The sequence below is a fragment of the Vigna radiata genome, chromosome 5 (assembly GCF_000741045.1).
Source record: "Vigna radiata var. radiata cultivar VC1973A chromosome 5, Vradiata_ver6, whole genome shotgun sequence".
Classification (NCBI taxonomy): Eukaryota; Viridiplantae; Streptophyta; class Magnoliopsida; order Fabales; family Fabaceae; genus Vigna; species Vigna radiata.
In genome coordinates this window covers 17,298,224-17,309,018 of record NC_028355.1, presented here as the reverse complement: position 1 = coordinate 17,309,018, position 10,795 = coordinate 17,298,224, and the positions used below count along the sequence as shown (strand labels likewise).

The 10,795-nt window shown below is 30.2% G+C and overlaps 1 protein-coding gene across 2 annotated transcripts; it reads right to left on the bottom strand.

The window, feature by feature from the left end:
• Positions 1-243: 243 nt before the first annotated feature.
• LOC106761079 (UPF0481 protein At3g47200) lies at positions 244-2,016 on the bottom strand. 2 transcript variants are annotated; one of them, XM_014644576.2, is made up of 2 exons: positions 1,943-2,016; positions 244-1,747 (listed from the first exon to the last, which is right to left on the bottom strand). In XM_014644576.2, the coding sequence occupies exon 2, from the start codon at positions 1,736-1,738 to the stop codon at positions 506-508; it is 1,233 nt and encodes a 410-aa protein (XP_014500062.1). In that variant the 5' UTR covers positions 1,739-1,747; positions 1,943-2,016; the 3' UTR covers positions 244-505. The 2 variants fall into 2 exon arrangements, with proteins under 2 accessions (XP_014500062.1, XP_014500061.1); XM_014644575.2 differs by having other exon boundaries at positions 1,889-1,981.
• Between the last annotated feature and the right edge of the window lie 8,779 nt (positions 2,017-10,795).

Here is a 10,795-nt window from a genome sequence, read left to right as displayed (position 1 = left end):
GAAGTATTGTAATAGTCTCTCAATCGGGTAATTGAATAATGATACTTCGACAACAATTTTTTTTACAACATTTTAACATTATTTATGTGTCATTATATAATTAGTCTATATTGTTGTTTATGATTATTATGATTGATTCTGAAATTATTTTAGACAAATTACATAATGATACATAAATAATATTAAAATATTATTAAAAGAATGTTGTTAAAGTGTCATTATTCGTCTAAAAAATAGATCAAATAACAAAACCAAAATCCATAAAATGATCTTCAGCAGTTGCTCTTTACCGAACTCAATTGCTTCTAAATAACAGCAACAAAATTGAAACTCCACTCCTTCTACTTAATGGATCCACCTATCCAAAAACGTGACCTAATTTTCTTGCATTACAATAACTAAACACAATACATTAATAATTGAGCACACCAAACAAAACATAGAGAGCAACTAGGAAAATACAACAAACTGCCTAGGTCTTGGAAAGTGGTGAGACATTCTAATACTATTTTGTCTGCCAGATAGAGCAAAGTGTTTGAACAAAAGCAAGACAAAGTAGAAGAATGGCAGCAATGGTAGCAGCAGTCTGCCAAGGTCCTTTACAGTAATCACGTCTTAGAGTTGACTTCAATTTAAGACGACGACTTTTATACGAAGCATCCAACTCTTTCCAGAGAGAAACATAATCAGAACTGAAATTTGACAAAACAATATTTCTGCAGAGACGCTTGGTCCTTTCAGCTGCAGCGTCACTGTCACCTAATAAGTTTTCCATAATTCCATCTCTAACAAGTATATCCACATCCTTCCCCGTGTTCACTAAGTATTGCAGAACAAGAGCATACTCTGTTATGTATCCCTCACCAGGATAGTGAAACTGCTCTAAAACCACCATGTTGCGAAACAACTCTTCAGTACCATCAGACACTCTAAATTTTGGGATTTTAAGAACCCTTCTTGAAAAGCTTAAGTTTAGTAAGCACTTGCTTTCTGTGCTTGCAAACTTTATTCCTGCTTCTGACAACTTAGTAACACTAGGAATATGCGGCCATTGGTTGGTTCTTGTAGTTTGTTTTCTTTCACATAAGTGAAAAGTTCGTAACAGATCCGTGAAGTGATGGCATGTTGTGATAAGATTAGGAGACAGATTGGACTTATTGAGAGACTGAAAGTATCGAAAGGTAAATAGGATGAATGGAGGGATGTCATTATTTCCAAAATTACCAATAGACAAACTGAAGAGATCGTGAAGAACAAAAAAAGGAAGTTGGTTCTCGAGTAACAACAAATCATAAAATATTGCATTTCCAAACCATGGTGTTGAAAGATACATGTCATCTGTCCCATACTTACTTGTCCAAAAGAGTTGAAGTATAAAACCTGAATCCACACAGATTATCTCCACCAGTTTGTTCGGGGTGAATTGAAGTGCGTCTGAATAACAGTGACGAATTTGGGGCTCCTTACATGCTATATAGTGGATCCAGCTTTCCATACTTGTATTGGTTCGTCGAAGAAATGACTTGAAATACATAACTTTGTGTCTTTCCATGTTGAGAAGATGGGGACTATTATGGTGATAAGGGCCTATGGAAACAACCTTTGGAGTATAAGCTTCTTGGTTGAGTTGGCGAATAACTAGAGGTACTCTGTAAATGCAACACTCCTTAGTTATGGGTGGCCTTGCTCTCTCCAGCATTCCTTTAACATCTTTCACAACATCATCTGTGTTCATCATTTTACTGATCTGAACAAACAAAAATGCAAGAAATCAAAGTAAGGTAGATATCCCAAAAACCAAAACTAGAATTAAAATGATGAAACTATCGAATAATCTGATAGTGGGAATTATGGCAGATCTTAAACATTGCAAAAATTTATCACTCACCATACTGCATACACTGTGTTTGAAAAATCAACAAAATAATGACCATTGGTTTACCTACATCAAAGCTTTTAGACCCACCACGTTAAATGTTTTATTGTTAGCAGTCACCTCACCCAAATGCAAACAGTAACATCCCAAGAGTTTCTCTCTCTCACTGAATGCGCAGAGACTGCCACCAAGAAATAGATATCTAAATGTGTGGTTGATAGATGTTGTTTGTTTTAAAAAATATATTCTCATTTAATGTAGTTTCCAGGCAATTAATTATTTATGCTTAACTAATCAAGTTCATAGTTCTACAATCAATTATCCTGTAGTACAAATTACATTCATTATGCTGAGAGATTTTTATAGGAAATTTTTATTAAAATTAAAATGGTTGTCAGTGAAGTTATACTTTTTCTAAATTTAAACATAACATAGCAACTTTTTATTTTTCATCGTTGAAAAGAAAAATAATACTTAACTTATTATCCTTTTAAAAAAATATACCCATTTAATAATCTTTAATAGTATACTAAAAAATTAAATTCATAAATAAAATAACTATAATTAAAATGTTATTATTTTAATTATTGTTCTTTATATAGTCAAACTACATTTCGACTTTGACAATATTGATCTCTTTTTATGATAACTTCATGCATAGTGCATCCTGTGTACGGACTTTTGAGAGTGGAATGTTATCCACCAAGGCTTAAATACTATCTATTAAAGATTGAGTGTTGTTTGTCGAAGATCGAGTCCCACCTTCTACAGGTATAAAGCTATATATCAAAAATCGAGTATCACCTTCCAGAGATATAGAACTGCATATCAAAGGCCGAGTGCCATTTTTCAAAGGTTGAGATCTGCATAAGGGTCAAATACTACCTGCCAAAGTTTAAGTGTTGTTCGTTGAATGTCATATGCCTCATGCTATCTGTTGAAGGCTTAGTGTTGCTTACTAAGAATCACATGCATCGTATCAAGTATGTATCGCTTGTCAAGACTTGGGGTGTGTTCATTTGAAGGTGACACGAGGTGATTGGGAGAGAGTGATTTAGTGGATTTGAAGGTAATTTTTTTTTCTGTTTATTTGAGTGAATTTGGAGTAAACGAGAATGAATTTTGAAATAAAATTTGTGAAAATTGGTGTAGGATTTAGTTTACATGATAGATTAAAAAAATTTACTTCAAAATCCACTTTCGTTTACCTTCAAATTCACTCAAATAAACAACAAAAAATATTATCCTCAAATCCACTCAATCACTCTTCCCCAATCACCTCCGGTCACCCTCAAGTAAACACACCCTTGATGTCGTTTATCGATAGCTAACTATAGCTAATCGTAGGTTGCATGCTTTTTGCAATTTCTATGCACTATCTGTCGAAGATAATAACTTAGTCAAAACAGACTAACCATCACCTCATGTAAATGAGTCATTAGGCCATTGGATCTACATCCAGATCCATACAAGTGAGAGTCCACGTCTATTAAATTATACTATAAATTTTCATTGACACAGTACTAATTTAAGCTTTTGATAATTTTCTGCAGACACAACTCACACATGTGTTGTGGATGACGAATAGCAAGAAAATAAAAGAAGAGTGACTAAGGAAGTGAAGGTTGACAAGTCCATAAGGTTAAAGTCTCACCTCTTCAACTTTGTAAAGATAATTGTAATATAGTTGTTTTTATTAATGATGTTAACTTATTATCCCTCCTGTAGAAAAATATATTAGCCTCTTTTTTCTAAGTTTTTCAAATACAGCTTAACAAACATATAAACATATTTAAAGGAAGTGAAAATTTTCACTTTCCTTCCTCCTTGCCAAGATCTAAATGATATTTATATAAGCACGTATATCTTTTTAATAAAATGATTTCAAATTATTTTAATATATATATATATATATATATATATATATATATATATATATATATATATATATGACACTTATTTCTCTTATATTTTTAATAAAGTGTCTCTAACATTTTTTCTTTTATTTAAAAATAAAATTAAATAGAACTTGCATATAAAACTTATGAAATTTTAAAAATTAAAATTTTAAAATATGAAAATAATGATTTTTAGTAAACGAGAATTGAATGATTTATTATAAAAAAATTGTTCTCTTATATGTTAAGATCATATTAAATATTTGACTTATGTTAATCAAACGTTTATTTTTTTATATTTTTAATTTTTCATAAGTTTTTATTTAAAATTTAGTGAATATGATATTTTATATAAAATAAAGAAGATGAACACGACTTTATTAAAATCTAAAAGGATGTATGATACTTTGACAACATTTTTTTGACAACATTTATCACTATATATCTATCTTTTATATAAGTAATTTTCATGTTAAAATAAGAAAACTTATATCTAGTATGTTTGAAGGATTGACACTTATCTATATTATCAATATATAAATGATAAAATCAATTTAATTTGATCTTCTCGTTTTGAATTATGTTCCGGTATAGGGTCAAGTCACTTAAGTCCTATATAATTTTCTCCAAGCTCTGTCCGGTCACTGTCTTGTCCTTCGTTCCTCCGTTCTTTGATCGGGAGGGTACCTGTCAAAGGTTCTTCGATGTTAAAGTCAGTAATGGTCTAATCGGTAGTCTGAGTGTTGTAATAAATGTGCAATTAATGAGAATATCTACCTCTTACCTTTGACCTGTATTTATGGTTTTGGTTATGGGCTTTGGATAGCGAGGCCTTAATCAAGGCCCAATCACAGCCCAATCACCCTTAATCAGTGTTTTACCTTAATTATGTTTGAAAGCTTACCTGTTATGGTTGTCCGACCTTACCGTTGTTCGAAAGTTGACATTCATACTATATCTGGATGGTTAGGTCTAGGTCCATGACATGATTAGGATGTTTATTTAACTTTGTATGGAAGGTGATATATGATAAATTATGATATTATGTGTTTTTTCTTTCAACATTAGCTTACCTTTGTTTTTGTGTTTATCTGTTTATTTTTTATGATCACCTTAATAATAAGAGTAGATAAAGATGTCTTTTCAGTTGTTCCAGCGAAAGGTGAAGATGAAGTAGCTGCATAGTTAGATAATTCTATTGGTGTAGATATTTTCTTTATGGTAGGTTTGTTTTACCTAGTAATTTTATTATCATTTTCGTTTTAATTTAACATTTTTATACTGAGATGTTACAATATAACCAAATTATATCTATACGCTTCTTACTATGAATGTTGTTATTATGAATGTGTACACAATCAATTATATATATAGTTATTTCTAAGTAAAAGCAAAAGATACATTTTTTTACATGTATATAAGTTATTTTTATTAAGTAATGCATCATTTGTTGAAATTTTAAAGTTTTTGTATAAAATGATTATTTCATATTATTTTAATTGGTTCTAATTGATGTAGTGAAACGAAATTCAAGTGAGAGGATTTTAAATTATGAATGTCAATAACAACTTCAAAAGATGTGTAAAATCTATTGGATTATTATTTAAGTTATTTTTTTCTTTTTCTATTAAAAAATAATTAGTAAAATAGCAATTAAAGACATTCAAAAATTATATTTATTATGAAGGTTTTTTAATTTATTACTAATTTATTTTAAACTTATAGAACTTATCTTGTTTTCATGAATTAAAATAGAATATGCGGTTAATTGTTCAAAGAACATGTAAAACTATTAACCATTACTTCGTTTATATTTAAATTTTTTATTTTGGTATCACAAGTAATAGTATAATAAAGTACATTCTATTAAAAAAACATATAAATAATTCAGATACATGTCCATAATAAAAATAACAAAATATTATTATTCAATTTTACAAAATAAAATATTTATGTTAAATTTTAATTATATTCTATAAATTTAAATATAAATAATAAATATATTTTAATTTCTTATAAAGTCTCGTGCATTGACAAGGGTAAAAATATTCAAATGCAGTTCTTTTAGTTTATTCTCAATTTCATATTATCATAAAGTCATATTTGTAAATATCATAAAATGTTAAGTTCTTACATTTGTAATATTTTTTATTTCAAATTTAAAATATTAAAATAAATATGTTTTTAGCTAATTGTATAATTTTTATATTATGATAAAATCGTTTTTAGCTAATTGTAATTTTTTTAGTTATATGGTGTTTTAAGTTCATTTAATTAATTATAATTGTTATATGAATAAGAAAAAAACATCAAAATTATTATTATTTTACAAGCATTTCATTAATTATAACAAACTTTTGACCATTTCTAAAAAAATCCGTACATTTATAACCACTTGTTTCTTTTATTTTTTGGTTTTCTCATTTTGTGTTTTCCCAAAATTACAACCTAACATTTTAGCAACTTGTTTAAAGAAAAAAAATATCGATATAATGTGTTAATAGGATGAGATGTGAACATATAATAACTATTATCAATAGTAGTGAAACATGATCTCAATCTAAATGTGTGTTTTAATATGATCTTTATGCATTTGTTTGATAATAGTGTTCAAGATAATCACTTTGGTTTTGTTAAATGAAAACTCATTAAAGATAACTTGGTCATATATAACAATAGAGGGAAAAAAATTCTAAGTTGTATTAGACTAAATTTTTGGTTGCTAAAAATAACGTGGATATTGTTATGTATATGAAAACATCTTTGTAGGAGGAAAGAATTGATAGTGAAAAAAAAAAAAACTTAATTGCATATATAAAAAGAATGTTTCGAGAATAAAAAGTGCATAATATTGAAAGATATTCTCATTGACTGGTAAACAAACGAAAATATTCTTTAATAAACATAATCTCACACACAAGTTGTTAATGTTGGTTGAACTTGTGCATTATGTTATTTATAATCTATTAAAAATAAAATTTTTAAGTGGTGTACTTTCTTTTCTTATTTTATTTATGACGGTTTAAAAAACTATAGTGTGACATCTTAAAATATAACGTATAATTATATAATTTAAGACGTCATCATACATAATAAAAGAGAGCAGTTTAAGAGTAAGAAAAGTATTTAGGTTGTGGTTACAGTAATTCAGAAAGCTAGAAGAAATTAAAACACGTGGAAAAATGCTAGAGTTTTTCAAAATAGATACATGAATTCAAATGAAAATTAACAGTTCAAAAATCCTAAGGAACTAAGGAGCGGCATCAGTGTTTTCGTTCCTCTCCAAGGCGTCCTCCAAGGTGAACTCATTCTCCTCTGCTCACATTAAAAAATGAATGATCATTGCAAAAGAAATACGTACAACATACACCAACAAACAAGGCAAGGGTGAGCTAATTATATAAAATAATACAGTTGTATTAAACATGCAACATACAAGAACAAATTATCTCAAACAGATTCAGAAACATCACCTAAGCATGCAAATTTCTAGACTTGACTCGTCCGGACTTTAAAACGATAGTCGGGCTATGGCGAGTCTTGCACCCGTGGTGACTTATGAAACTTGGGTTCCCCACCCTGCCACACTCACGAGGTTAGTCCGTTCCGCGCCTTGAGGCATACTGGGAGCCCCCAAGACTANTCCGTTCCGCGCCTTGAGGCATACTGGGAGCCCCCAAGACTAAGGACCTCCTGCTACTTCTCACCACATGGTTCAACCTCTCTAAGTGAGTTTGATTGACCATTGAAGCGTCAGAATGACTCCCAAGGCTGAGCCCCTACTTTCATTTTAAAACACTAAGAATCTCACAAAGAGATTCTACATTTGAAACTACCATAAGCAACCATGAAATCAATCATGTTTCAGTCTTTCCCAATTCACACACCTTTGAATTATAATCAAACCATATGTATAAACCTTAAAGATCAAGTCATATGTAACAGAACATGCTCCACAACCACTTCCAATCATCTCAAATAAACAATATTGTCATGTTATCACCAAACAGTAATATATATCAAACAACAATTGCTAAAATCATAGATTATATATGAAAATAATAATAGCATAATCATTGAAAGCTAAAACAAATTTATCACTACAAAGTAATATAATAAATGGCATAAAAAAAGAAAAACACCGCGTCTGCACCTTATACTTTTGATAGGTTCCTAAAAATATAATATATATCAAAATATATATTACTAAACGTAATATAATATAAATATAATATATATATATATATATATATATATATATATATATATATATATATTATAACTAAACGTAAGTATAATATAAATATAATATATATATATATATATATATATATATATATATATTATAACTAAACGTAACATTAATATATATATTTATTTATTTATTTTACTACATAGTTAATATTTTATACTATACTAAGTGTTATTACAGTAAAGATTTTACCTTTCTACAATCCTCCTTACATTCCAAAATGGTTTTTATTTGGTAAATTACTTGTCTAATTATCAGTAGAGATCTTACTTTCTCCTAATTGGTCACCGGAGAGAGAACAGATGTATGATGCATCAGACTCACCTTCGACACCAACACATATGACTAGTCACAACTGACTGGACCAGGCCAGGGCTGCTCTATGATCAGGGATTTGCGGCTCTGGTTTTTAGGTTCTCTCTATCCTACCAAGAGAGAAGGTTCCTAACAAGTCCCAAGTATTTTTATTTGATTTAATCAACTATCCTATTATTTTTAGTTCCCTGATTCCCAAAGTTATACATCCCCTCTCACAGAACCTGAGGCTACACTTAACCTATTTTTCCCATCAAATCAATATCACCCCAATTTATTCCAGCAACCAGATTCATCAAATTCCTTTAGAGCACATCACAATCAATATATAAACAGGAGTCATTCCCAGGATCATCATTTCAGTCAAATTCAGCGTATACTAAGTTAAACACTTAAGGACAGTAACAACACATGCTCCCAATATATCACATATTTAATTCAACATGCATAATCACTCAAAACAGATTCATCAGTTCTTACCAAACGGGATGTGTAGAACCAAAATACAGTTTAAATTCATATAACAATTCAGATTTCTCAAACAGTCACTTCACAAAAAATAAAATAAAAGTATAAGTAGCTCCCCTTACCTCTAGGTTGCCTTGTTCAGTTTACAGAGAACGCCCTCACAGATGCTCACAGAATTTTCGAATCACCAAATGGGTGATGGATTTTTCTAGCTCTTGAAGCTAGAACAAACTGAGAATGAAAGGAAACAAGCATAAGGAACATGAAACTAACTAAGTTACCTACCCTAAAGTCTAGAAACAGTGGAAAAAGGGTAAAACTACTTACAAAAACTTGATAACTTTTTGGCAAGTATACCAAATCGTTACAAGTAATACAGTGATAAGAAAAGAATCGTTCTCCTCAGGGAATTTGTGTTACGTTATTTAATTTAAAAATTATCAAGATCAATTCGTGTTGATGAAAGTTGCTTTGAATTTTTGCATAAAGAACACAAAATTTAACAACGTAAAAGTTAAGATGAAAATATGATACGAACAATCATTGGAATTGGTTTCAGACTAACATCTCAGTAACATCCTATACAATATATGACCTGTTCATGCATTCACAAGTTGATATCTTGCTTTAATTCCTTAAAACAAGTTCTAAAATTATTCCTTAATTTATTAATTCCTTATTTAATTTAAGGAATAATTTTGCATTGAGTTCAGATGTTCAGAATGGCCAAAAGCATGTAAGCTATTCCTAGCGTGATCACTTTTAGCTTCTTTTCTTACGTTTCTGGTTCTAAAAATACTTCCCANTACAAAGAGAACCTTTAAGAAAAATTATACTTCNATATAATCAAAATCAAGTAAAGAAAAGAACATGAACAAATACATTTATTGATCAGGACAATTACATCAATGTTTTGCCATACAGCCAATTCCAATGAAAAGAAAATTTAGCCTATCCTAGACATCACAAACGTACTCATTTTAGCAATTCCTTGCATCATGTGTAGTCTTGATGTCTTCAGAGAGTCTTCTCANCGTCTTCAATGGTCTTCAGCGAGGTTTTCTAATTTTTCTTCGTGTCTGAAGATAACCTTCCTCTCTGTCACGTATCATTAAGAGCCAGTTAATTTTTTCAGTAACTTGCACCATTCGCTCAGCGCACAGAAGCAAATTCGCTGTGCGAATTAATTTTTATTTATGCAACTCAACTGCTGTAATTCGCTCAGCGCACAGCCTCAGGTGCGCTTTGCGAATTTGCAATTTTTTCTCTTTTCTGCTGTAATTCGCTTAGCGAACCAATACTGGTGCGCTTAGCGAATTATTGAGTTTTGCTCCTCCAAATTGGTTGATTCGCTCAGCGAACCAATAGTGGTGCGCTGTGNGAATGTATTCCTCTGGCTCTGCGAATTTTGCTGGCTGTGCGAGAATTGGCTGTCAACTTCACATTTATGCAATTTTTCCTGAACAATAATTTACGAAACACTCTGCTACAAATTACAACTTTTCACTGAGTAAAAACATGAATAATTACATTATTAAGGTAATTTATAAGTGTAAAAATATTTGTTTTTCACACTTATCAACTCCCCCAAACTTGAACTATTTCATGCCCTCAGGAAATCACAAAAACAAATGAACAACACAATACAGACATTTAACGTTTTGATAGAATGACTTTACACATCAGACAAATCACATGCATTCCTAAGGATTCAAACAAATATGACATGGTCCAGTACTCAAAAATTCACCTGTATATAGAATATGCACAACCATATCAAAATAATTCTCACCTCTCAAAGTGTTTGTCCTCACATGACAGTAGAATTGTCTTAGAACTTCATCAGCTTTTGCCTTGCATTTGATTCACACACTTCACACACTATTGGTTAAGTCCAAAGGTCTTTTCAGGATAAGGCTTGGCTTGGCTAGAAAAAGAATAATGGTTTTTCTTGGATTCAAAGACACCTATTAAGAAGAGAACAAT